Raw genomic sequence first — 27,812 nt, 5'->3', positions numbered from 1 at the left:
TTGGTATACAAAATTTTTAGAGATTTTAAGTTTTGCTTCCCTATTATGTAGAAAATATAAATAAGCTCTTGGACTTGCTCTAAGTGGTAATCTGCCCGGCAAATGTATGTTGGAGTAGTATTTGTTGAGCAAATGTAATTTGTCCAGCAAGTATTGTTGTTCAGTGTTGAAGAGTTTCCATGTGTTTTTACTTATTTATAGGTTTAAATGATTGTTTAATACATGGTAAATATTCAAAATTTGATATCTCCAATGGAGACGAGATTAGTCAAATTTGCAAACATTATTTTTGCCTAGTCAAATTTGGCAAAAAAATTGCCTCATCCATTGAAGATGCTCTTAGGCAGCAAGTCTTAAGATTGAACACTGTTGAAACCGTGAAAGTTCAATTTGGATGCTATAAGATGAAGCCTAATGGCAAAGTCAGTAAATACTTAAGATGGGTAAATAAAACGTTTGCAATACTCAAGATGAGGAACCGTAGAATCCAACAGCTCAAACCCTTTGGCAACTCGTGCCTATTCGAAATTCAAGACCCATTTGCGTTTCCCATATATTCTTTGCTTTTCGCCTTCTGTCATGCCTAGTTATCAGAGGAAGCGCACATATTGTTCAACATCTCCTTCGCCATACAGGGTTTCTGATTCAGAAAGGAATAGGCGAAATCGATCTCGAATGGCTAGCTTGTGTTTTAGGGTTTCAAACTGAAACATAAACAAGGGCCATGAAGGATGGCTAGCGCTCTAATGCCCTTCAAGCCCAGATGAAATTCCAGGTAACTGGACTGCTTCTATTACTGCCTGACAACTACGGTCCTTGCGGCCTCCTAAGCTTCCTTGCATGACTTTAAAATTTGTATACGTATATGGGAATGCCCAGGTGTTCTCACCTGTGTCGGTTTGTCCAGTTAAAATCTAAAAATTTAGACCAACATTTCGATAAACTTTGTATACAAGTTGGATAAACAAAGCAAATCCCAAACGGGACTGTAGTCTGCTTATGTATGCATACATACATACAAATTGGTTAACGGTAGAGTCGTAGAGAGCGCGGGAAGTCTCTATTAAAAGCGCCACTCGTTAAAGACTAGTCCAACTCCGAAATCTACTTCTGGGCTTTTACCCAAAAAGAATTTATATATTCCATAATCTACTTAGGGTTTCGATTCGAACAACAGAGAGACGATGGAGTCCTCGGCCAGTAGTCCTCCTCCTCCGGGTTTCGATCATATGCACATAGACGATCATATGCAGACAGATAAATCAGATTGCGAGGCTGTGTTACCCATCCCCGATGGAATTCCAGGTGATTAATTATAATATTTCATCATCATATTAAGCCTCAATTTAGGGTTGTTAAATTCTAGTTTGATATTCATCCTTTTTATGTGCAGATTCTAAATTGGAGGACTTTGTTCTGCAAATGAAATCGACTGTGGGACGTTGCTATACAGTCACACTGGATCGGGTATGTTATGATTTTACAATAATAATTCTTTTTAATCCGAAAGATTGAGCAGCTTTTTGCTAGTGTAGTATCAACATTTTCATTAGTATTATGTCCAAATTGAGTAAAGAATTCAGAAGAATGAAGAATGAATCAATGAACACATAGCGTGACATTTGTTGTCTTTCTAATTATTGTCAGGCTTCTCGAACTATCGCATTCTCTCGCCAACCACGGAAGCTGATTATTCCTGGTCCTGTGTTGAACAAATATGGCTTTCTTGAACTCACCACTTTCACTGAGTCCTTCCCTGAAGAACGAGGTGCCTTGCTTACTTACTCTCACCATTCGTTCTTACTATAATGCGTGTTACGTACTATATCAAGTTCACCTGTGAGCCTCTCCATTTTTTTTTTTCAGCAACAAAGTTGAAAGACGCATGGCCTGAGGTTGAATTAATCTTACGTCGCAAGTCCATTTCATGTGTTCTGGATCTTGCCAACTGTTGCATGTGTGTCTTGACAACCCCATCGCTTAAGGATCCCTGTATGATTGAAAAGGCTTGGCATCTCCTTAAACTGTTGTCCACGAGCCTTGTTCCACCATATATGGTACAAACTTAAGATCTTTTATCATGTGAGCTTGTCTTATAGACAATGCATTTTTCTGCAAGTTCAGATGATTTGTAATAGTTGCATAGGTATACCGTCATTTGTTACAGCACGCAAATGATATAGGTTGTCAATTATTTACTTCTTCACTTAAGTTAGTTATACTGCCACAGTGGAATTGATTTCAAGCGGGAGCAAGTTTTCAATATTCTGATTTGACTTAACAATGTTTTGATTCCAGGCGTTAGAAATATTCCAAAATGTTAGGCAAGAGGAAACCATCAATATAGGCTTTCAGCAGGGTGGGATTTGCTCAAATTTTGGGATCAAGAAGGTAGATGTTGGACAGACTCTTATCATGTACGTTTTCTTTGTAGCATACTCTGTGGTACTGATGCTGGACCTTTTATTTTGCACTGTAATGTGCAACAAATAAAAGATCCAGCATCTGCTAGCTTTGGCATCTGCTATATGGCTACTCAAAGAGGAGTCAGACCCAAGACCTCTTACATTGTAATGCTGCAGATATGCAGAACCATACTTTTCTGCTTATTTGACATCTACTTTTGTGTGCAGGATGATTATCTTAAACGATGGGAATGTCTCTTCTGCTCGCTAAAGGTGTATAATGTGATCTAACTGATGTTTAATGATGTTACTCTAATATATATCCATTATAGAACATTAAATGGATGAGGGTTCAACCAAATTTATACAGCCTTTCCTTTGGATAGAAACTACATGTCTTATTTTTTTCTTGCCAAATCTCTCAAGTTTCTCACAATTGAAATGGGATGCAGGCACTGTCAAAGGCGACATGCTGCCATATCTTTCTTGACGTAAGTTTTCTAGCAATATTATTATTTTGATGGTACGTTTAAATTTCTTTTTTCTCGTCTTTCCCTTGTCCACCCTAAGTGAGAGTTATGATTTTAATGATTTTGACTTTGCGTATAAATGATAGGAAAACACTTTCACTGTTGTGACTACTGCGTTGAAAGAATTTCTCAGCTGAAGGCTGTTGTAGAAGACTGTATAACCAGGAATGTGTGTCCTATGACCTATGAATCGATGGATGATCCACATTCCAAACACACGGAATTCTTGAAGTCTGGTTCTGTGTCGAAGAAAGATGGAATGCCTGAAGTCTGCTCGCTATATACGTTACTCCATGAGAAACAAGGTGCTGAACTCTTTTTTTCTTTCTTTTTGTACGTTCCTTTGTTGTCTGCTCAGCAGTCTTAATTTCAATAGGTACTGATTCAAGTTTGGTTTTCAAACCTATTATTCATTTTTGTCGGTGATCAGTATAACTTGTTAAAATTGCTCGCATATATGGACTTTAGATATATAGGTATTTGCTTGACAGTTAAGTTGAGAGAATATATTAGGGTGGTGGCATGCTTGCTTTAAAAAACGTTAGGGTGATTATGGGAGAAAAGAAAAGAACACTGCACAGAGTCTTTTTCCTTAAAGTAGAAATGAAATAGACCCAACTACCTCCAACAGAGTGAGTGGTAGAAGGCTAGTTAGTGAGTAAAGGAACTTATTCTTACTTATTCTTTGATAACCATTTGCACTGTTTTCTTCAGTATTGAAGTTGCAGGAATCTTTGCCAAAGCTTGAGCCTTCCCTAAAGAAATATGGCATTTCATATACTCTGGTACGTCATGATAAATGTCTACTATTATGTCGTGTTTACAAGTTGCCAATTATAATCATTTACGAAATCTGTACTAGACTAGGCAGCTGTAATTCATATTTCACAATTTCATATAATTGTGGTTTTAATATATATGTATAATTTTTTGGTCAGGATAAGAATTCCATGGTATTGTCAACAACCAGAGGTACCAAGAATCCAGATATCATTGACAAGGCTTGGCAGCTCCTTGAACTTTTGTCAACAACTCATGTTCCAGCATCTATGGTAAAATGGCAGATCCATTGTTCATTTCTTCTAATCAATGACTAGTGATTTATTCTAGAATTAAATTCAGTTTACCCCCTTGTGGTTTGGGGGTGACTTCATGTTAGTCCCTACACTTTTATTTTCATCAGTTTACCCCTTGAACTCTTCAATTTCTGTCTACCGTGCCCAAATTCTCATATTCCGTTTGAATTTACCTTTAATTATCAGCAGTTAAGGTCTGATTTGGACATATAAGGTCCGATTTGCCCAAATTCTAGATACTGGCCTCACAGTTAAGGTTAAAATTATCAGCAGTTAACGTCCGATTTGGACAGAATATAGAACATTTGGTTAGGCTTGAGGAAAATTCAAAAGTTTGAGGGGTAAACTGATGAAATTGAAAGTATAGGGATTAACATGAAGTTACTCCCAAACTTCATGGGGGTAAACTGAATTTAATTCTTTATTCTACGAGTTCAAAATTGTTTGTTCAAGTTTCTGAGGGTAAGGTATTAATTTTTGCTCAGTCAATGTAAGCTCCTTCCTTTTAGGCTGTGTTAATGCAAATAATGAAGAAAATCTCAGATTAGATATATGTTTAATTAAGATATGACAGTAGTGCTCCCTTTTTTAATTTCTGCAATTTTGTAAAAGTTATTGTCTTTTGTTTGAGTGATTCACATTCTGATTTCAGGCAATAGAAGTATTGGATTGCATGCAAACTTGCCTCATAAAAATTGGGAATCAAGAAGGTGGACTATGCTCATTATATGGGATCAAGGAGGTGGGTATTAGTTGTATCAATTTGAGGCAGGCGTCTGTCAGTTTTTATTAATACAAATGTAACTTGTTATTGTTGCCTATAATTTATTGGAAGGGAGTACTTTGTTGTGCTGGACTTATAAACTTAAACATCATAAGAGGTTTGGAATGTGTTGGGATTATTTGGAAGTTCTTTCGATGTGCTGAAGCTGACTTTTTTTTTTTTTTTTGTCATTTATCTGATCTCTTCTATTTGGTGCAGGAGGACTACAGTGAACGATGGGAATGTCTTCGCCACTCCCTACAGGTGCTTGTTATGAGTTGATGCATTTTTGTATTTTGACTGGTGTAGTTTCTTACTTAAATCAGCTAGATGTTTTTCTCTAACTATTTGACACTATAAAATGGATGCAGATAGTTGCTGAAACAGTGGAGTGTAGTTTATTTCTGAACGTAAGTTATTGTTTCTTTACAATATATAGTTCCTCCTTTGTCCTTTGTTTAGTGATGACTATGAATAAAATATTTTATATTTTTGCCGTAAATGAATAGGATAACACTTTTGCTGCTGTGGGAGAAACCTCAGTAGGAATGATCAAGCAGCCTGTGAAAAATTGCATTATTCATAATGTGTGTCCTGGGACCGTTGCTAGGGATCATAACTGGTTATCAAGAGGCTTTATAAGTACCGAGGACCCCCATGTACAGCACATGGAAACGGAAAATTCTGGGTCAGCGATGAGGGTCAGGCCTGAACTCACCTCTCTCTATACCTACTTTAAAATGGAACAAGGTACCTTATTCCTGTGCTTTTGTTTCTTTATTTTTGAGTCTACTGAGTAATGTAAGTTAAGAGTTTGGAAGGCAAGCTGGTATGAAATAGAACACTGTTTGCTCACCTCTGAACATTTATATTATTTTGTGCAGGAACTCAGGTGGAAAACGATTGGAAGATTGTGGAAGAGTGCTTAAAGAAGCATGGCTTTTGTTGCAAACTAATTACTGAGGTATGCCATTATAAGTGCGGTTTATAAAAATGTTTTGGACTCTGAGTGGTCTATATCTAACTATGTGATTCAATGTATCATGATATTATTGTCAGGGCAATTACTGTTCCATGATAGTCTCCAGAACTACAAACACTGGGGGTCCAGATATTACCAACAAGATTTGGGATTTCCTTAAACTTTTGTCAATTGATCTTGAGCCTTCTACGGTACAGTGTCCAATTTATTATGAAACTACTGATCTAACATATTCTTTAACTTCAGATGATTTTATTAGTCGCATAGGTGTAATAAGGTGTTTACTTTGGTTCTTTCAATGTAATCTCTATTTTAATGCAAGGCTAGTGATCCTATAGATGTATAATTTCAGGGAATTTTTTTTTTATCTTCTGTTTAAGATGTAATCCTTTTGAAAATACTTTTCCAATTACATTGATTTTTGTTATAGCACGTGTGTCTGAGATTTTTCTGATTTGAGTGTGCAATGATTCTGATTCAGGCAATAGAAGTTCTGAATGGTTCTATGCATTATGACTTCATCCCGACGGGGTATGAATATGGCACGTTATGTTCAAAGTTTGGGGTCACTGAGGTTGGTTATTGCATAATTGTACTCTAAGTTTTGTTATTTTATTTTATTGTTTATTGTAGGCATCTGCCATCTAACTTGTAGACTTATGTTTTGATAAGTCTGTAGGTTGATATGTAACATTAAAATCTTTGAAGTTATGGGAAGAAATGGCAAGGACTCACTGAAGGTTTTTCTAATTTTGACCGTGTGCAGGAGCAATATGCAGAAGTGGTGTGGCCACATATTCAGAGGGGTTCAGAGGTGCGCATAAACTTGATTTAATTTTTTTTTTTTACTGATCTTCCTTCGGAATGAAGTAAAGAACCAAAAGATTACATTGTTTAGTCTCTCTATAACAATTTCTTACTGGCCTGCAGAGTGTTGCGTCTTATCTGAATTGCGAGTTCATTATAATGGTAAGTAATGCTGTTCCTGATCATTCTGAAGGTTTACATGATTTTTGGCATTCTTTGCTGAAAAACTAATTCCATGAATTTTTAATCTCTGTGCAACAGCCTGGCTTTATTGCTGTCTTCGGACCTGGGGAACTACGGGCGTTCAGAGGGTTTGTGTATCGGTCCTTTCGTTTGAGACCTTTTCCAGTGATGAAATTTTGGCGTGGGAAAAAAGGCAAGAATTAATGTGCCTCCTATTGATCCTGTGGTTCGTGCATTTGAGTCTCTAGGCCATGCTTGAGGCCTGGTAGCGTAGAGATGGACTGATGAAGAAGGCAATCAAAGTTATCCCCATCCACAGAAGTTTTTCAGAGTGGACTTCTTCTTCATTACTCTGATGAAGTACAAGGTTTAGGGTAACTGGAGTAGTGGAATAGGTGGTTGTCAGAAACTATAGATTAGATGGGCTGTCTGTAGCTGGTGCTAGCTTATTTGGCTGTCACAATTCAGCTTTGGAGTCCGGAGGCAAATGCTGTGGTGAGAGGCTTCAACTTGTGCCCATCTGATAAATTACAAATATTGTTCTGGAAAGTGAATTTTTTTTTCCCGATTGCAAGATGTGATTAGACCTCTTAACTGCCCCTCTTTCACTCCAAGCTGGAAATTCTCTTCAATGCTAGACAAGGTTTCTCATCTTTTGCCTCTGTCTAATGGGATCAAATGGAATTGGATTTCGAGAAAAGCTAACACCGCAGCTAAGTTTAGCTAAATTTGGAGGAAGGGAGAAGGAGGAGTAGAGAGAGAAAGCAGCAGCCATGGTTGGATTGCTTATATACACAGCCCAGCCCCCCCCTTCTTCGGTCTGTAGCTCTGCCTCATTCCCTGGTCTCTCTCACAATCTCTCCCATAATTCATTCTTACCACAAAGATAAAAGAACATGGCAATTGGCAACCCTTTACAAAAGCTCGGGGGTCGGAAAGTGTCTGACTGAGACTCTGGAAGATATGATTGAGAACAGAACTCTCACCGCCAAACTTGCCCTTCAGGTTTGACTGAAGCTTTCAAAAGTCAAAAACTCAAGTGAGAAATAACAAAGTCTCCATCAAGGGAGATCTGCATACCTACAATCCTCTGGTATGCATGTATGTTTGTACAAAGAAAAGGAATACACATGAACCAAGGCATGTGTTTATGGGTGTTGATATTTGAACCCTTGGTATGTCCCAGTGTACCCAGCAAATACAAATCTAAAAGAGTTTAACTGGTGTGTACCCAAACAACGACATGGTTTTACTATCGTGAGCCTCACTTTAAAGGCCGACAAAGTAATAAAAGGAGGCACAAATAGAGAGAGAGTATATATCTTATAATCGAGAGTTAGGGTTTCGAATTCGAACAACAACCACAACAGAGACGATAGGTGTATAGGCAATAGGCAGTAGCCCCCAAAGGATTTCGATATGCACGGTTCAGCCAGTAGTCCTTCTCCGGCGGAGCCAGACTATATGAGTACTGAGGATGTTTTTCCCATCCCCGATCAAATTCCAGGTGATTAATTATTATATTTTATCATCATTTAGGGTTCTTCGATTCTAGTTTGATATTTATCCTTTCATGTGCAGATTCTGAAGTGGAGGGATTTGTTCAGCAATTGAAATCGACTTTGGGAATTGGCTATACAGTCACACTGGATATGGTATGTTATGATTTTACACTGAAGCTTTTAGTTAGATATTTCTGAAAGTTGGTAGTTTACCTCAAATGATGGATGATGCAAGAGTTTTCACAATATCACTAGTATTAACTAGTTCAGTGAATTGAATAAATAATTCAGAAAATAATCGAAGAATGAATCAATGAACACATGACACTGTTGTCTTTTGAATTATTGTCAGGCTGCACGAACCATCACATTCGATCAACCATCACGTAAGTTGATGCCTGGTCCTGCCTAGGACAAAAATGGGGTTCCTCATTTCATCACTTACGATGTGCCCTTGCCAGAAGAACGAGGTGCCGTGCATTCAGCATTCTTTATCACTATAATTTGTGTTACTTGAAATGACTCAATTTCACCTGTGAGCCTCTCCATTGTTTTTTTTTTTCTTCTTTTTTTCAGCAAAAAAGATGAAAGACTCATGGCAGGAAATTGAATTAACCTTATATCGCGACTCCATTTCATGTGATCTGAATCTTGCCAAATGTAGCATGCAAGTCTCGACAACCACATCGCTTAAGGATCCATGTATGGTTGGAAAGGCTTGGAATCTCCTTGAACTGTTGTCCACGACTCCTGTTCCGCTATATATGGTACAAACTTAAGATCTTTTCATATGTGATCTTATTCAATAGAAAATGCAATTTTTAGTAAGTTCAGATGGTTTGTAATAGTTGCATATATATGTACTAGTCCGTCATTTGTTAGCACACAAATAATATTGGTTGTTGGCCGAGGCAGTCGTATATACCTGTTTGAGCATTTACTTCTTATGAATGCTCAGCTCCAATTTTCTACCTTTAATTTGACTCGAGTTAATAATAATGCCATTTCTTTTTCAGTGGAAGTGATTTCAAGTGAGATCATGTTATTACTTTTCTGTTTGACTTAACATTGTTTTGATTTCAGGCATTTGAAATATTCAAAGACGTTAGGCAACAGGAGATCATCAACATAGGATTTCAGAACGGTGGGATTTGCTCAAATTTTGGGATCAAGAAGGTAGATGTTGGGCAAACTTTGACTATAACCATTTACGTTCTCTGTAGGAGTGATGCTGGACCTTTTAGTTTGCACTGTAAACAAATAAACGATCCAGCATCTCTAGCTTTGCCATCTGCTATCTAGATACTCAAACAGGAGTCAGACCCAAGCCCTCTTACATTGTAATGCTGCAGATATGCAGAACCACACTTTTCTGCTCATTTGACATCTACTTTTGTGTGCAGGATGATTATCTTAAACGTTGGGAATGTCTCTTCTGCTCACTAAAGGTGTATAATCTGATCTACTTTTTCCCTTTGGATTGTAGCTACACCTCTTTAATTTTTTTTTTTTTCGTTGAATTTCTTAAGTTACTCACAATTGAATTGGGATGCAGGCACTTTCAAAAGTGGCATGTTGTCATATCTTTCTTGACGTAAGTTTTCTAGCAATATTGTTATTTTGATGGTTCATGTAAACTTGTTTTTCTCGTCTTTCCCACGCCCACCCTATTTGAGAGTTATGAATTTAATGCTTTTGACTTTGCCTATAAATGATAGGAAAACACTTTTACTGCTGTGCTGCTGTGGGTAGCTCATTTGAAAAACTTTCTCTGCTGAAGACCGTCGTGGAAGACTGTATAACCAATAATGTGTGTCTTTCGACCTCTATCAGGAGGTTTGAAACGAAAGTAATGCACGAATCGATGGATGAACCACATGCCAAGCACACACACTCCTTTAAGTGTGGCCCTTTGTTGAACGAAGATAGAATGCTTGAAGTATGCTCGCTATATGCGTCACTCCATGAAAATCGAGGTGGCATACTCTTTTTCTTTTCTTTTTGTACTTCCCTTTGTTGTTGGCTGCTCAGCAGTTCTTATTATCCTCAATAGGTACCCATTCAAATTTGGTTTCCAAACCTAATGATTATTCTTGATCAGTGATCAGTATATCTTGTAAATAATGCTTGCATGGACTTTAGATATAGAGATATTGGTTTGACAGTCACCTTGCATTGCTTAATGAATTGTATCTTTTTGTATGCTGTCCTATTTGCTTTTTTTTTTTTTTAGCTCCAAAGGAAACTAAACACTTGTCGCGATATTTTGATTTTTATCAGAACTTTTTTTTTCTTGCTGAATATTAATTTATATTAAGCTATCTAGTTTTGTGGTGGTTAAATTTTCATAACCTCATAAGTGTGTTTTGTCAGTAAATTTGAGAGAATATTTTAGGTGGCATGCTTTGCTATAAAAAAATTTGGTTGATTATGGTAGAAAAGAAAAAGAACACTGCCATCTGGAGTCTTTTTCCATTGAAGATAGTTCACTTATCCATGGCTAGATTTAGTTGTAAATTAGAAATGAAATAGACCCAATTAGCACTAACAGAGTGGCAAAGGGGTAGTTACTGAGTAAAGGAACTTGTTCGTACATTTGCACTGTTCTCTTCAGTATTGAAGTTGCAGAAATCTTTGCCAAAGCTTGGGTCTTCCCTAAGGAAGTATGGCATTTCATATACTCTGGTACGTCATGCTCAATGTCTACGATAACTGTTGTGTGTGTGTGTTGTTTTTTTTTTTTTTTGGAAAACTGCTGTGTTTACAAGTTACCAATTATATTGATTTACTAAATGTTTACTAGACTAGGCCACTGTGTTTCATATGATTTTGGTTTTAATGATATATACAATTGTTTGGTCAGGATGAGAATTCCTTGATATTGTCAACCACCAGAGGTACCAAGGAGCCAGATATCATTAACAAGGCTTGGCAGCTCTTTGAACTTTTGTCAACAACTCATGTTCCAGCATCTATGGTACAATGGCTGATCCTTTGATCTTTTCTTCGTATCAAATGACTAATGATCTATTTTATGTGTACAAATTGTTTGTTCTAGTTTCTGAAGTTTTTGCTTATTCAATGTAAGTTCTTTTAGGCTGTTAATGCAAATTAGTTTCTGAGTGTAAGGTATTGTTTTTTGCTCAGTCAATGTAAGCTCATTTCCTTTAGGCTGTGTTAATGCAAATAATAAATAAAACCTCAGATTAGACATATGTTCAATTAAGATATGACAGTGGTGCTCCCTTTCTTAACTTCTACAATTTCATAATATTTGTCGTCTTTTATTTGAGTGAATTGCATTCTGGTTTCAGGCAATAGAATTATTGAATGGCATGCAAACTTGCTTAATCAAAATTGGGATTCAAGAAGGTGGACTATCTTCATTATACGGAATCAAGGAGGTGGGTATTGCATCACTTTGAAGCAGGCGTCTTTCAGTTCATCAAAACAAATCTAACTTGTTATTGTTGCCTATCGTTTATGTGGATGTGTACTTTTTTGTGCTGGAGAAATCTAAATTTCTTAGATGTGCTGAAGCTGACTTACTTGCCTCTATCTGATCTCTTCTATTTGCTGCAGGAGGAATACAATCAACGATGGGAATGTATTCGCCACTCCCTAGAGGTGCTTTTTACTGAGTTGATGCATTTTGTATTTTTATGGTTTTTTTTTTTACGGGTGTAGTTTTTTACGCAAATCTGCTAGATGATCCCGTCTAACTTTTGACACTAATATGGATGCAGATACTTGCTGAAACGGTGGAGTGTAATGTATTTCTTAACGTAAGTTGTTCCTTTGCAATATATTGCTCCATTGTTTTGTGCTAGCTATAAATGTAATTTTGCTGTAATTTAATAGGATAACACTGTAGCTGCTGTGGGGAAAGACTCAGTAGAATTGGTCAAGCAGTTGGTGCAACATTGCATTCTGTATAATGTTTGTCCTGGGACCGCTGCCAGCAATTATAACCTTTTATCACAAGGTATAAGTATTGAAGACCCACATAAACAGCATGTGGAGATGGAAAATTCTGCGTCAGCGATGAGGATCATGCCTGAACTCTCCTCTTTCTGTACCTTCTTTTATGGAAAACAAGGTACCTTATTCCTGTACTTATGCTTCTTTATGTTTGAGTCTACTTAGTAGTATCAAGTAAGTTTGGAAGGCAAGCGGGTTTTCATGTACATCTCTGTTATTGAATTAAGTTATTGAAAACCTACTTTTTTTTAGTGTATGAAGTATCATATCTACTTACAATGTTCCATAGTTCTGCAACCGAATATACTTAAAGAAGCATGTTTGGTCACCTATAAGCATTTAAATTATTTTGTGCAGTGACTCAGTTGAGAAATGATTTCAAGAGTGTGGAAGCGTACTTAAAGAAGCATGGCTTTTCTTGCCAACTTTTCAGTGCGGTATTCCATGATAAATGTGGTTTATGAAAATGTTTTGAAATCTGGGTGGTCTATATATCACATTGTGTGATTGGATGCATCTCAAATTATTTTCAGGTCGAGTACTGTTACATGATGGTCTCCAAAACTACAAACACTGGGGATCCAGATATTAGCAGCAAGATTTGGGATTTCCTCAAACTTCTGTCAACTGATGTTAAGCCTTTTAAGGTACAGTGCAATATCCTTTTGTTTTTTTATATTAAACTAATGATCGGACCTAATCTTTAACTTCAAATGATTTGATAAGTAGCTTAGGTATAATAGGGTGTTTACTTTGGTTCTTTCATTGTAATCTGTATTTTTATGCAAGGCTTGTGATCCCATAGACGTATAATTTCAGGGCAGAGTATATAATCTTTCTTGAAAGCTGTGGGTCAATTTTGTTTATCTGTTGTTTAAGATGTAACACTTATGAAAGAACTTTTTCAATTTAACTGTTTTTTTAGCATGTCTGTCTGAGCCTTTTGATTTGACGAGTGCGCAATGATTTTGCTTCAGGCAATAGAAGCAGTGAATGGCGGTCTACATTATGACTTCATCCCCACGGGGTATAGATATGGTAAATTCTGTTCAAATGCTGGGATCACTGAGGTGGGTTATTGCATAATTTAATTCTATGTTTTGTTGTTTTAATTTATTGTTCATCGGTAATTGCCATCTAACATGTAGATGAGACTGTAGATTGATATGTATAACATTAGAATCTTTGAAGTTATGGGAAAAAAATGGCAAGTGGTCACTTACGGCTTTTCTGATTTTGACCATGTACAGGAGGATTTTGCTAAAGTGGTGTGGCCACGTATTGAGCTCGGCATAAAGGTGCGCATAAACTTGATTTAAAGTTTGTTTTTAAGGATCTTCATTCAAAATGAAGCGAAGCACCAGTAGATGACATTTTTAGTCTCTTTATAACAATTTCTTACTGGGATGCAGGAAATTTCATCTCAACTGAAGTTGGAGTACTTCATAAGTGTACGGACTGTTCATTGGTTATTCTGAAGGTTTACATATTTCTTTTGTGGCATTCTTATTAAGAAGTATTAATTTTCTGATTTTAACTGTGCAACAGCTGGATTTTATTGCTGTCATGGGAGTTAGAGGAGTAGAGGTACTCAGACATTTTGTGTTACAGTGTTTTTGTTTGAGGATGCCTACGGCTATTTCGATGCGGGTTGGTTGGTGAAACTGTGTCCCATTGATCCTGAGGTTCATGCATATTTCGGTTTCCGGTCCAGCTTAAGGCCTAGAGATGGACTGATGAAGAAGCTTCTGAGGCTTTGTATATTTTTTAGTGTTAGAAAGTATGGATGGGTTTGAATTTGTGAACTTTAATTTATGTGTTTAGACTGTTTATGTATTGATAAATATCAAATTCAAAATGTGGAGACTACTTGAGGGTCCTATTCTTGTATCTTGTTTAACAGTTTAAAACTTTGCAAGTTTGCATAGGGAACAATTGGGGAACAGGAATGAGGAGGCCACGGGATTTCATTTTGAAGAGGATTGGGGAATATTATCATGCCTATAACCCCGTTTTCCTTCTCATAAATTGATATATTTTTTTAGAATTCAAAAGAATTGCCTCTTCATCATTAGGACCAAGCAGCTTCGGACCTTTGGTTCATCTCTCACATTGCCTGTTTCAATTAAAGCTGATTTTCTTCAATTTACCAAGCGCATTAAATTCTAAAAATTTAGACAAAAATTGATATTATACATTTTGATACACTGTATACAAGTTTGGATACAAAGTCTGCTTATGTATGTGATACATCTCGATAAACTTAGCATACCAATTGGTTAAATCCCGTGGTAGAGCACCGGAAGTCTCTAATAAAACCGCCCACTCCGAAAACCGAAATCTACTCTCTTCTAAAATAAAAAAAAAAAAAAAACAATATAGCGTAATCTACTTAGGTTTTTGAAACCATTGGACAAAGACGCTAGAGTCCTCAGCCTGACCGGCGGAGCCAGAGATAGCCATAGATGAATCAGATGGTGAGGAGAGTACTGAGGACGATGAAATTCCAGGTGATCAATTATGATATTTATCCACATATTAAGCCTCAATTTAGGGTTGTTAGATTCTAGGTTGATATTCATCCTTTCGTGTGCAGATTCTAAATTGGAGGAATTTGTTCAGTATTTGAAATCGACTTTGGGACTCGGCTATACAGTGGATTTATCATGGTAATACCTCAGTAATACCAAATTCTCATAAATTTTCATAAACCGCATATATCATGGTAATACATTACTAGGATCACAGACTTAAGAGACGAAGTCATTTCGTGGCATAACTTTTCATAAACCGCATATACCTCAGTAAACTTTGTAATACCAAATTCTAAAATGTGGCGATAGGTAGTAGAAGGGTTAAGGATTTTTAGATAACGAAGGCTAGCATGATATATAGAGATGGGATAACTTCTAATATCTCTACTTGTTATAACTTTTAACATCATGTACAATTTACAAAGACTAATAACTAATTAAATACTTCATTCTCAATTCAGTTCTCATTTCTAAATTGGGCTTAATGCCAATGCTATTTGGACCAGCCACAAACTTCCATTCTCTACGTTATTTTCTACATTGTTCACTTGAATGATAACATATATACTACAAGATAATTTCCACTTTTGAGAAGGGGTTGTGTTGTTTGAAGATGAAAGAAGGCGCCAAGGTTTCCGAGCACTTAACAACACTTTTAATGACATCATTAGCGAACTTAAAACTTGTAAAATAGACGATAAGAAGCGATGATTTTTGTTATGTCTTTTATACATATATCATGGAATGTTTACGGAACAACTATATAACCGGAAAATAACCGGAAAGTACAATGAGCTTTTACTTCACATTGTTAGACCCTCGATCGAGTCAGTGTAACTATACAATTTGCTCAACAAGTAATCTATGGCTTTAAACAACTGTGGATATAATTAGGGTTTTTTATTTTTGACCAAAGAGAAACATGGCACTTGACCAGCAGAGGCAGCCACGTGGCGTGTTCTGGGTCCCATTTGTTCCTAGGGCCACGGAGGATGTCATAGAAATCCTTAATCAATCCTAGAACTCTGTTTCTGCAGCTCTGCTTCTTCTTCCTCCTCAAAATCATCAAAGACTCAAACTTTGATTCCAAATTTGCAGAAGAAATCATGGGGAAGACTGAAAAGACCGAAAAGGCCAAAGAGAGAAGAGAAAAGCGACGCCAGGAGATCTCTCTTCTCAGAACCATCCCTTATTCCGATCACCAAAGGTCACATTTTTTATTCATCCAACTTTAATTTTCTTGATGTATGTTTGAATTTGAAGCAAACCCAGAAACCCAATTTGGATTCATGCATTTGGGTGTGTTTGAGTGTGACCCATTATTTGATATATGCATTTTGTATAGGTGGTGGTCGGCTGAAACCATTGCGGTGGTGACCGGAGGCAATAGGGGCATTGGATTTGAAATCACTAGGCAACTTGCGGCGCATGGATTGACTGTGATACTCACGTCCCGAGACCCTGAGGTGGGATGTGAAGCTGCTAAGGTGTTACAGGAAGGGGGTCTAAATGTGTATTTTCATCAGCTGGATGTGTTGGACCAAGTTTCCATCAAAGAGTTTTGTGACTGGTTGGTGGAAAACTATGGTGGTTTGGATATTCTGGTGAGTTTTCGGAGATTGGGTTTGCGAATATGAAGTGTGTTTGTGTGTATGGAGTTGTTTTGGATGAGTTATTTAGGATTATGATGTTTTTGGGGATTGGTTTGATGTTGCAGGTGAATAATGCAGCTGTTAATTTCAATCAGGGGTCTGATAATTCTGTGGAGCATGCAGCGCAAGTGTGCACTACGAATTATTATGGCACCAAGAACATGATCCAAGCGTTGATCCCCTTGATGAAGCATTCATCTGCCGGGGGTCGTATTGTTAATGTGAGCTCGAGATTGGGTAGACTAAATGGCAAACGAAATGTGAGTTAAAGAATTGTTTCCCTATCTGTTTATTGAGTCTCATTAGATTATGCTTTTTTATCTGGCATAGTAGCATTGCATTTGTACTTTTGTAGTCATATGAATCCATCCTTTTGTGTATATACTTGGAGTTGGTGGGATGAATAGATCACTAACCCTGTTCAGTAAGATTGGGAGGAAAGAAATCATTAGTTGTGTCAGCTGAAACTTAGATAGAGTTCAAAGTGACACTTAGGTCCAGATAAGTATATGCCTTCCTAGAAGGAAGACTTCGCTGGGAAATCATGGGACATATAATAAGTCAATATGGGGTCAGGACTGTTGCTTCTAGATTAAGCTCCTATGAGAATCTCACTAGCTGTCCAGCCGCCTTATTTTTCTTATCCGACTAAACAACCTTTATTTACTGCATTTTAATTACAGATGAACTATTTTTTTTTGGTCACCTCTACTTATCTTTTCAATTCAGATTCTTTAGACTATGCATATAGATTGATTATATGATTAAAGGCTAACATCATTGGTAAATTGTATCAACCATCCACGACCATGCTGCTAGCCCGCAGTAAATTTGATCTATGTCAAACTGATTTATGCTTTAATTGACAGAGAATTGAAGATCTGAATTTGAGAGAACAACTTTCCAATGTGGAAACGCTCACAGAGGAAATTATTGATGGAGCAGTAGACAGTTTTCTAAAACAAGTAGAAGAGGGCACATGGGAATCAGGTGGTTGGCCCCAAACGTTTACTGACTACTCGGTATCAAAACTTGCTGTCAATACTTACACCAAGCTAATGGCAAAGATACTCTCTGATAGACCAGAAGGTCAGAAGATCTTTATCAACTGTTATTGCCCAGGTTGGGTAAAGACTGCTATGACGGGCTATGCTGGGAACATATCAGCTGAAGAAGGAGCTGACACTGCAGTTTGGTTGGCTTTGCTTCCAGATCAGGCAATAACGGGGAAATTTTTTGCTGAGAGACGTGAGATTAAGTTTTGAGGTCATCTGGCTGAAGACTGACAGAGTTTGTCAGTTTGTGAAATAGTTCATGGTGTATTCTGGACTGAGTATCCACCACAACTAAAATGAAACTAAAATTTCTATTGTAAAACAAGTCTCTAGCGCTGCATTATGCCGTGAAGGAATACCTTGGCACCGTTGATGAAGATAGTCAGCAACTTCCATTGTAGGACGGAGACAAAAAAGATAGATCCTCTGATGAAAATTGTATCAGCATAGGTATGTCACTCGTTTTTGTAACATTAGAAATCAGAATTCTTTAAGCACCATTTTGTTCAAGTCCTTTTATGCAAGATTAGATCAAGTTCTGGAGTCTTAGTGATAGTTATGTCTCTGTTTCCTTTATTTTGTCTCACACTATCAATGCAAGTGATTTTTCTTGGTGCATTTGAACACTTCATGCTCTAGTTGTTAGTTTGGTTGATTCTATCCTGCTAGATGATGTATGCAGTATTTGTTGCTCCCAAGATCATTTGAATTGCATGGTATTGATGATGGAGTACTATCTTTTGGCTATATCACTATTACAGTTTACAAGTATATATGTATATAATGGAGTACAGGGAAATGCAACAAACTCGGACGGTGTTTATTTCTTGGAATGTAATCAGAACTGTATTACATTTCATGTGCAAATAAGGCTTAGGTTCATATTAAACTTCTTCTGAAAAAAAGAGGTTCATATTAAACTTGAAACTTTTGATAGTCAGCTGTTGCCCCGAGTTCATACGCGCCAAAACTTTTTTCTGATTACTTGCAACAGAAGTCCAAATGCTACTTCACTAAGTTTTTCTGCACCAGTACGTGCAACATCACCATTTGCAATGTTTGGGACAACCATCGAGATAAATTGATTTTGGACCGCCGTAGATTGTTGAACCTACTATTTGAAAATTGAAATATGAATAAGCTTTACAAATCACCACACACTACGCTGATGCAACCAAACTAGAGAAAAATGATTTAACAAAATAACAAGCCCTCAAATTCCTTCACATAGGAGGGAAGTGTTACAAGCACCTCTGAATCTCTAATACAAAGTTAGATTGACGAACCTGACATACATTAGGCTAAAATAGCAAAACCAATGAAACGCAGCATTACAACAATCAATCTATGGAGCCCTTCTAGTGAGGACCTCTAAGTTGAGGACTTGTTAAAGACTTCTCGGCTTATCCCACATTTCGATCTTATATCCACATCTTGACCGTTTAGTGTGTAGGTATTTATAAGTAGATCATTTCTTCAAATTTTCAGCTATATTGAAAATTGTTAAGGCATTCGTAAGTGTGATTTATCAATTATGAACTTAAACGGTTCATATTTGACAGATTTGATTCGTCCATTAATTTGATTTAGTTTGTTATCTTAACGAACACCAATTTAGCTGAAAATTTGTATAAATGATCTACTTATATAAACCTAAAAACTGAACGGATAAGATGTCAAAATATGATCGAAAAATGGGTTTTTTAAACTATAAACTGAAAAGTTCTTAACTGGTCCTCAATTTAAGAGTCCTCGCTAGAATAAAACTAGAATAAAAGAGCTATCTTCGATCTATAGCAACACATGTTAAATTAGGCACCTTAAACCAAAAAATGAAAACCAAAATTTGGACGAAGAAAGACCACGATGGCATAAGAAGAAGTTGAATCTTTTGGGGCAGACGTCCTTCGTTGTTGGTCATTAAACCCACCATACATATAGTTTCTCTCTTCCTTTCTCTCTGCCTTCGTGAATCAAACAGAGAAAACATGGCAAGCTTGAGAAGAGCTTTGATCAGCGCTCACCGAGCTCTCAAATCCAGCAATTCCATCTCACCCACTCAGACCCTTCTCAGGTATTCATTCATTCATTCTTTTATATATACAAAGATACAAGCTTTCATTGTTACATATACACAAAGACTCAAGCTTTGATTGTTTGGTTGGTTTCTTTGATTTTCCAGGCCTCAATATAGTAGTGGCTTAGTTCAGCGATCTTATTCCACCGATAACTCCAGCAATCTCAATATCGACCTCTCTAACGAGGAGAGCAAGCGGCGTTTATGTAATAGGTGAGTCTCTGTGTCTTTGCTTCAATGGTTTTGGAAGTTGCTTGTTTGATTCTGAAACAAACATGGGTTTTTGGGTTTGGCACAGATTATTGTACAGGAGTAAACAGAGAGGGTTCTTGGAATTGGATTTGGTTCTGGGTAAGTGGGTGGAGGATCATATTCATTCCATGGATGAAAGTGGAATTAAAGCTCTTGTGGATGTTCTTGACGTGGTGAGTTTACTTTGTTCAACTCATACCTAATTTGCTTACTTTTGGAGGGGTTTCAGTTGCTTTTTAGTTTATGCTGTGTATTGTTAATTCACTTAATTGTAATATTAGTGTTGTGCTGCATTCTAATTTGTTCATTGGAATTGAAGTTATCAAGTTTCCTGATATATATGGAATATATTAAGTAATCTTTGTAGCTGGAAAATCCTAATCAGTTGATGTTAGTATGTTGTTTTTGACTATCTAAAAGGATTGCATTCTATAGAACATCTCATGGTGCTTCCCAGCAGATGTTAGTAATTTTCTGAAAATCTTTCGTCTTTAGTGTAGGATAATCATCCTGAGCATTTAACTGAATTATTTCTCAAAAGAATTTAGTGCCTTTGAGAGTAGGGTGACCCCTTGACCAGATGCATTTTGATCTAGCTGCACATCCAGAGTGTAGCCTTTTTACTTGTTTAGTATTTCTTACTCAGTTTCTGATGCTAGTGTAAATAGGTATTCATGTTATGCATTCATTGGATTGCATAGTTTTAAGCTATACGATCAATACAATAGAACTTGGCATCAAAACATAAAATTGTATTATCAGAAACACACCATGTTATAAACTGTTCTATTTTCATCCTCAAATGGATTCAACTATAGCAGAGGTTCTGAGTATTTGAATATTGAGATGGTTACTGTGCTATTGCAATTTTTCACTTGTATGTGGAAACACATGATATATCCTATAAAGGTACTCAGATATTATTACACTGCATCAGTAACTCTGGGAGACAAACTGCATCAGTAGCTCTTGCATAGATATATCCAAGTTCTCGTCTTTAGATGAAGTGGGAGCTAGTATTTATGTGTTGGTCTTTTCTACAGGAAAACCCTGATCTCTGGAAGTGGTTAAGTGGCCAGGAGCAACCTCCCCAGGCACTCATAACTAATCCGGTGAGCTGATCTAGAAATATGAAAAATTGCTCTTCAAATTCATTGCTTTCTTCTCTATCAATTCCATCAACTCAAATCATTTGTGTGTAGGTTTTCACTGCAGTGCGGAACAAGGTTACCAAAAACCTGGACAGCTATGCAGCTCCGGAGACACGAGCAACACCCGGGAACCCATGGGTCAGAGGATGGGATGATATAAAGAAATATAAGGGCGGCCCTATAACCGGGAACCAGTAGTTCTGTCATTTCCTACAAAATTCATGAGGGTTGTTTGATTTTAACGAGTTAGCGAAGAAAAGTGCTTATTAGATTAATAAAACCAAGATGCATTGCTGGGACCGTCTCCTCTGGTTCATGTTTTCTGGTGTACCACCCTTGTTTCTCATGTCATAATGTAATATGTTAAAAGAGTGCTTTATCTCAGTTTGTATCTGCATACTTATCATATAATGAAACAAAATGATATTCTCGATTTTCTGGAAGATGATGAGGAAACAGGATGAGAAATGGATTATTTTGGTAGTTTGGTATTCTAATCTGGAAGAAATAACCATAAGCTTAAGTTAAACTGTGTGCTTGTGTAACCCTGTCCTTAAGAAAACCAGGTCCCCTCTTCAAGTTCTTGTTGGAATTTGTGGGCAGTGAAAATTTCTTATCCAAAGTCCAAACTTCAACCAAGATTAGATTTCCATATTTTGGTGGAATGGTGGGGACAACATTCGAGAGGTATATAACACGATCCAATTCCAACCTCACAGCCCTCATCGTTTTCTCTCTCAAGCAAAAAGAACTCATCAAAAATGGCCTTTGCAGCAACCACACCTATCTCCTTGTGTTTCCTCCTCTTGGTTATCTCCTCCTTCAACATCTCAACTTCCGATGACCCGACTCCGGCGACATGGCCCCACCAATTCCACTCAGTTCTTTTCATGAACAACAGCGGAGCTCTCCAAATGTTGGACCTGTGGTACGACTGGCCCAACGGTCGGAACTTCAACATAATCCAGAACCAACTAGGAAAGCTCAAGTACGACTTGGAGTGGGACAACGGAACCTCCTTCATCTACACTTTGGACTCCGACCGGGAATGCAGGGTCTTGCATTTTGAGGTGGGCATTCTCCGGCCTAACTGGCTTGAAGGTGCAACTTATCTGGGTCAGCGCCATGTGGATGGCTTCCTCTGCAATGTTTGGGAGAAGGTTGACTTCATTTGGTACTATGAGGATGTTGTTACTAAGAGACCTGTTCACTGGCTCTTCTACACAGGTATGCAACTTTGTCCCACCCTCTTTACTGCACATTGTGATTGTTCTTTACGTCTTGAGATTAGGTTGGTTTGTAAATTTTCTTGTCAAATTGATAGTCTGGATTAGTTAGGTCACCCTTGTTCTAATGTCTGATGTGGGATTTGATAGTCTTGGCCATTGATTCAGAAATGTTATACACTTGGTTAGCAAATTGGATTGTTCTCGGATTTATAGTCTAGGACAATTGGACTATTAACAGAAATCAGGGTCATTGATTTGGTAATCAGGCTCGACAATCAGGGTCATTGATTTGGTAAATTATTGTTTAAGCGTGTACATGTGTAATGCTAGATTGATAATATGACCAGAGAACATGTGTTTTTAGGTTGGGTGAATCTGAGAGCATTTGGGGGTATAGGGTGATTTTTTTGTAGTTCATTTGCCAATAGTAATGGTTTGTTGGGCCATGCAGGGATGAGTGCTCATGTGATGACATTTGAGGTGGGAGCACAACTTGAGGACAAAGAGTGGAATGCTCCTGTTTACTGTTTTGGGGAGGCTGTTAAGTTGGAAAGGAAAAAGAGCTCCCTGACTGAAGCTACGGCAAGTGATTATTCTCATGGGAGGCTAGTGAGAAGAGTATTGGATGCTTGATGTTGCAATGGAGATGTGATACTGATTTCTGAATGAACATATCAGACAGGGTACTTTGGACATGTTTTGAGTAGCTTTTTAGTTGTAGTGAAATGATTCTTGGTGTTCGTATTGTACTAACCGAAGTTGCAATCCAAAACCAACAACATTTGCATATTTTTGGACGTGTAACTTTATCTAATGCATCCATTGATGGATTGTCAAACATATTATGTTAGCAAACTAGCTAGTATTGAGTTGGTGTAAGTTCAGATAGAGCAGAGTCCCAACTCCCAACTCCTAAAACACCAAGTGCAAGGGTACTGTCGTACTGGTAAGACCAAGGGCCACAGGCACCACTGCTGAGACGATTTAAGGGTGACAAGGTTGTTGAGAAGAAGAATACATTGGTAGTCAAAGGTATGTGAAAACCCCGGTAGAGGATCATGTTCAATGGGAAGGCGACAAAGCACCTAGCGCCATTGTCGGGGATTTGTTTGTGTCCTGAAGCAGAAAATACACGCCCCAAGTTTGAGCTAGAGATGACCTATTCTTTGAACATACATTATCCTCTAGAGGTACAGAAGTATACATTTGAGTTTGTATCGACGCATTTGAACTGCAAGACTAAATTCCTTTTAAATCTCGACCAAAATGTAAGCAGATTTCTTCTCTACAAATCATGTGTTCTAATTACATCCAAGTGAATCTGCTGCGAGGCTGATGAGAGCAGCAGTATTGGATCCTTTGGCATGTTTGGACAGCTTTTGTGCTCTAGTAAAATGGTTCTTGCTTCTCCTAATTTTCTGATTTAGCCACATCAAAAAGTTACCAACTCCTACTACATAAAGAAAACTAAGAGTGCTCCTTATTTGCTTTCTGTTTTGATCGTATAAATTGATTAAAACTCGGTACATCACATGCTCCGAAGCATGATAGAATGCATGCGACTCAAAATTAAAATATTGCATTGTGACCAAAATACACATTGGGCCTTTACACAGCCCAAATTTGAAATAGAAATGGTAACGGTGACGTTCGAAAGCTTCCAATCTTGTATTTCTTCCGCAGAAAAAGAAACACAAACCCAAAACCCAACTCAAATCGTCATCAGAAAATCGAAATGCAAGTAGCGGTGGCAGAGTAGTATCGAAGTGAAAATTTAACTGAAATGGGTATCGGGTCGGAGTCGGGCAGCGGGAGTGGCTCCGACGACTCGTCGTCGTCGTCTTCGGGAGGAGGATGGAGCAGCGTGGCGCGTGGCGTGGTGGTGAAGACGCTGGTGTTGATCGGCGGAGCTTTATTACTGAAGCGACTGACAAAGTCCACAACCCGGTGGGACCACGCCCGCCACGTCACCCGCTCCCTCTCCGGCGAGAAGTTCTCCAAGGACCAAGCCGCCCGGGATCCTGACCACTACTTCAACATCAGGTAAATAATCAAACGGCTCTGCTTCTGCTTCATTTCACTTTGTTTAGTTTGTATCAAAACGGCGGCGTTTTGGTTTTGGTTTGATGATGGTGGAGTTTGGTTTTGCAGACTGAGTAGCTGCCCAGCAGCTGAGATGGTGGATGGGTCTAAAGTGTTGTATTTTGAGCAAGTAAGCATTGTTTTGTTGTGTGTAAAGTTCAGTACTTTGATATGTGATGAATGATGAGCTTTATTTTGGGTTGTTTGTTAGGCTTTTTGGAGGAGTCCCCAGAAGCCCTTTAGGCAGGTGAGTGTGAATTGAGCCTTGAGAGGTGAAGCTAATGTTCAAAGGTTCAAGCTTTTTGTGTTTTCTTATTTTAAAGTTTCTTTCTTTTTTGTCTGCAGAGATTTTATATGGTGAAGCCGTGCCCGAAAGAGTTGAAGTGTGATGTTGAGGTGAGCCTATGAAAGATTTGATATGCCTCTGATCATTTGATGTATTGTTCTTGGGATTTGAGTTATGTTAATATTTTGAACTCTCACCTATGAGCAGGTAAGCTCATATGCAATTAGAGATGCAGAGGAGTACAAGAATTTTTGTGATCGCTCAAAGGACCAGCGTCCTCTGCCTGAAGAAGTTATTGGGGTGAGTATTTAGTCACATCATAGTCACTTTACTTCTTGAGTTATCTGGTTTAAGTACATATTATTATGGCTTACAAATGTGGTTTAAAGTACAGGTATAGGAAGTAGGAACTACTAAAATGTGTTGAGATGATTTGTACTTGCTCACTTCAACATGATAGATACTATTCTACCTTGAAGTTGTAGATGGTGGTCTGAGTTCAAAATCTAGACTAAGATATATCAACTGAAAACTGAAGAATTTCACAGGGATGAATTGTATGTGCATGTTGCATTTTGGGAAGATTGATGTTAGTTTTGACCCTGTGCAACCCTTGCTTGTATGGTTTCAGGTCCAAGTTTGTGAATAGAAATTTGAAGATATGTTTATGCTTTGAAGTTTTTGCATTTGTTGGGTTTCACGTTGTCTATCTTTAAACTATTTGAGAAAATCGAAGTTTCTATCTAAATTGTATTATCTGTGTGCAGGACATTGCAGAGCATTTGACAACAGTGCATCTTAAACGCTGTGAGCGTGGAAAACGCTGCTTATATGAAGGGTCAACTCCACCTGCCAGTTTCCCTAATTTATGGGTAATTCCTTGCATTTAGTTGTCTCTTCTCCTTCCCCTTTACTGTTGTGCTGATACATGAGAACCTTACTTTGTGGCCATGGATATGTCAAGTTTCATTTGCAATGAATCGAATTAGTGCATTTCCTTGACATCATTTTGCTCTTTGTGACAGAATGGAGCATCATACTGTACTTCAGAACTTGCAATTCTCAAAAACAATGAGATACATTCTTGGGATAGGGGATACAACGATGAAGGAAATCAAGTCAGTTTTTCTACTCAAATCTGTATAATCACCTTATATTTGATGTTGTAAATTGTGGTAGTTTTCCTGGGCACCAATCCAAATCTTGTGCTGTTACAGGTTTGGGGACCAAAGGAAGGTCCTTATGAATTCAAGCCCGCACCTGCCTCGAGTACCAATGACATGTTTTCTTCTTTAAACTTTCCTATTCAGCAGTCTATCGAAAAAAGAATAGAGGGCTCATTTGTCTTGCAAGAATGATCATGGTATTTTATAACCATCATATGTAAATGTTAAGTTTACCTTTATTAATCTGTTTTTCTCTGTTAGTTATCATCCTTGCTCATGCTTTTTTGTTCTTCATAGTTCATATCATCTGATTTCATACTAACTTGCACGCAAGACTATCTGCCTGCTGGTCTGCGGAAGTCCAGTACGTGCAGACTCTATAATGTTCAGGAAATAAATCGTCAACTGTTAGTACTTAGTAATGAGATTGAACTTTTATTTGATTTTCACCTTACTAGATTGGATATTCACTATCTTTCCTTCTCGTCTTCCCCCTGCAACATAACCGATTGTTTCTTTGGGATTACCTTTGGCTTTCCATTTGTGTAGTCAATTGAACTTCTTGTTATAGTGTCATTTGGGATGCAACTCGTAGTCTTTTATCATGAGCAAGCCACTTTGGACAAATGGTGTTCAACATTCTGCTGAAAGATAATGCTCATTCCTTCGTTAGGACTCGTTTCTTTTATCCCAAGTAAAACTTCAAACAGATTTGATGCATACAAACATCTTTCCATGTACTGAAGTAGTAGTAGTCATTTTACATGACTAGCGCTGAGCGATCTGCGAGGTTGCTACTTGCTACAACTTTCTATTTGCTGTGTAGCACTGCGTCAACTAATCCAGCACTTCAATACTATGGAAGTGCTGGTTTACCGTGCTGTACATACAAACGGCATTGTAAGAATGCAAGGGACTCTTTCAATTTAGTATGCTATTGAACACTATCATATAGGTGTAATGGTGTTAAAAACAAGTGCTTAATTTTGTGCATTGGATTGCAAGTGTGGAAAGAACTCAATTGAATCAAAATATTGTTCTACAAGTACAATTAAATTATACAAGATATCGTGTCCAATTTAGATACATAGCTGCAACTATGGTATTATCTACCCCTGAATGCTGTTGTTCAGGTAGAAGTATAATCCAGCTAGTGCCACAACTCCAACTGCAATAGCAATAGGTAGTGCCTTCCTGTTTCATATAAAGCACCATTTGGTAAGTTTCCAATTCATCACAAGGAATAAAAGCATTGTATTTTCTGAACTGAAAACAGAAGGAACATGATCATGCTTACCCAATCGCTTCGTCTCTCTTCAACTGTGCTTTTCGTTGCTTTCGAACATCTTTGTTGTTGGCGTCTTTGGTCACTGGAGGCTGGTATACCCTAAACCTTCTTTTGGGAGCACCACAAACTGCATACCACATATTACATTCATGGTAAAGGTACATGAATTAGTTGCTAATCATATCAAGAATCGAAAACAAAATCATAACTTCAATGCAGGAAGAGATTCTTGTTGGATAAGTTTCTATTGCCTAGACCACACCATGTTAACTAAACACATTATGTGTGTATGAATACTGTCAACTTCATCACGACATAAAGTTATGCAAGAGAAGTGATTACCAGGACAGTAGTAATTGTCAGGTAACTTTGCAAAAGGAGTTCTCTCATTGTATATATACCTGCATCATTTAACATTATAACTGTCGGTTGATTCAATCTTATTCATCAATGTCCTCAACCAACTCAAGAGAAGCAAAACAAACAAGTGAAACAAGACAGGAAGAAATGGTACCCGCAATCGCGACAAATATAAGCTTCCTTGGAGGCAACTCTCATGGAAAACTTTGGTGCAGCCTTAGCAAGGGGCTTCTGCTGCTTAGGAGGAAGCAATAGGCTAACTGATGAAGAGAAGAATGAGGATCTTAGAGCAAAACGATCCGAAGGTTGCCGTAGACCGGCATTGCCTTTGGGAGCTAATGGGGATGGTGAAGCTAGATGAGTTCTGGTAGAGGGTGCCTGCAGTTGCAGGGCCATCTTCTAGTTTGCAGAAGATGTGTGTGAACAGTAGTAGTACTAGGAATGAATGTGA

The 27,812-nt window shown here is 37.8% G+C and overlaps 5 protein-coding genes across 5 annotated transcripts; 4 read left to right on the top strand and 1 right to left on the bottom strand.

The window, feature by feature from the left end:
- The first annotated feature begins 1,184 nt into the window (after positions 1–1,184).
- On the top strand, positions 1,185–17,940 carry LOC101307702. Its single transcript, XM_004301708.1, has 38 exons — positions 1,185–1,305; positions 1,394–1,467; positions 1,648–1,768; positions 1,867–2,057; positions 2,299–2,445; positions 2,634–2,687; positions 3,069–3,240; positions 3,650–3,720; positions 3,874–3,987; positions 4,664–4,753; positions 4,994–5,038; positions 5,146–5,184; positions 5,284–5,524; positions 5,659–5,738; positions 5,834–5,947; positions 6,238–6,330; positions 6,523–6,570; positions 6,687–6,725; positions 6,825–6,939; positions 8,328–8,401; positions 9,332–9,424; positions 9,652–9,730; positions 10,863–10,933; positions 11,112–11,225; positions 11,563–11,652; positions 11,831–11,902; positions 11,995–12,033; positions 12,110–12,347; positions 12,587–12,666; positions 12,763–12,876; positions 13,207–13,299; positions 13,390–13,527; positions 13,642–13,680; positions 13,778–13,879; positions 15,801–15,970; positions 16,109–16,367; positions 16,481–16,675; positions 17,285–17,940. The coding sequence occupies exons 1-38, from the start codon at positions 1,185–1,187 to the stop codon at positions 17,678–17,680; spliced, it is 4,425 nt and encodes a 1,474-aa protein (XP_004301756.1). The 3' UTR covers positions 17,681–17,940.
- A 1,333-nt stretch (positions 17,941–19,273) lies between these two features.
- LOC101300254 lies at positions 19,274–21,410 on the top strand. Its single transcript, XM_004300329.1, has 5 exons — positions 19,274–19,544; positions 19,653–19,760; positions 19,846–19,972; positions 20,843–20,911; positions 21,002–21,410. The coding sequence occupies exons 1-5, from the start codon at positions 19,459–19,461 to the stop codon at positions 21,146–21,148; spliced, it is 537 nt and encodes a 178-aa protein (XP_004300377.1). The 5' UTR covers positions 19,274–19,458; the 3' UTR covers positions 21,149–21,410.
- A 301-nt stretch (positions 21,411–21,711) lies between these two features.
- LOC101307406 (uncharacterized protein At4g14100-like) lies at positions 21,712–22,812 on the top strand. The gene is made up of 2 exons (XM_004301707.1): positions 21,712–22,177; positions 22,631–22,812. Exons 1-2 carry the CDS (start codon positions 21,712–21,714, stop codon positions 22,810–22,812), a joined length of 648 nt encoding a protein of 215 aa, XP_004301755.1.
- Positions 22,813–23,880: 1,068 nt separating this feature from the next.
- On the top strand, positions 23,881–25,976 carry LOC101299965 (chromophore lyase CpcT/CpeT 3-like). The gene is made up of 8 exons (XM_004300328.1): positions 23,881–24,222; positions 24,331–24,391; positions 24,473–24,508; positions 24,607–24,657; positions 24,755–24,847; positions 25,315–25,419; positions 25,573–25,665; positions 25,765–25,976. The coding sequence occupies exons 1-8, from the start codon at positions 23,963–23,965 to the stop codon at positions 25,903–25,905; spliced, it is 840 nt and encodes a 279-aa protein (XP_004300376.1). The 5' UTR covers positions 23,881–23,962; the 3' UTR covers positions 25,906–25,976.
- A 705-nt stretch (positions 25,977–26,681) lies between these two features.
- LOC101299677 lies at positions 26,682–27,803 on the bottom strand. Its single transcript, XM_004300327.1, has 4 exons — positions 27,516–27,803; positions 27,344–27,402; positions 27,011–27,128; positions 26,682–26,907 (listed from the first exon to the last, which is right to left on the bottom strand). The coding sequence occupies exons 1-4, from the start codon at positions 27,755–27,757 to the stop codon at positions 26,823–26,825; spliced, it is 504 nt and encodes a 167-aa protein (XP_004300375.1). The 5' UTR covers positions 27,758–27,803; the 3' UTR covers positions 26,682–26,822.
- Positions 27,804–27,812: the final 9 nt, after the last annotated feature.

This window comes from Fragaria vesca, linkage group LG5, assembly GCF_000184155.1.
Source record: "Fragaria vesca subsp. vesca linkage group LG5, FraVesHawaii_1.0, whole genome shotgun sequence".
In the NCBI taxonomy this organism is placed as follows: Eukaryota; Viridiplantae; Streptophyta; class Magnoliopsida; order Rosales; family Rosaceae; genus Fragaria; species Fragaria vesca.
This window is presented reverse-complemented; position numbering and strand designations above follow the sequence as displayed.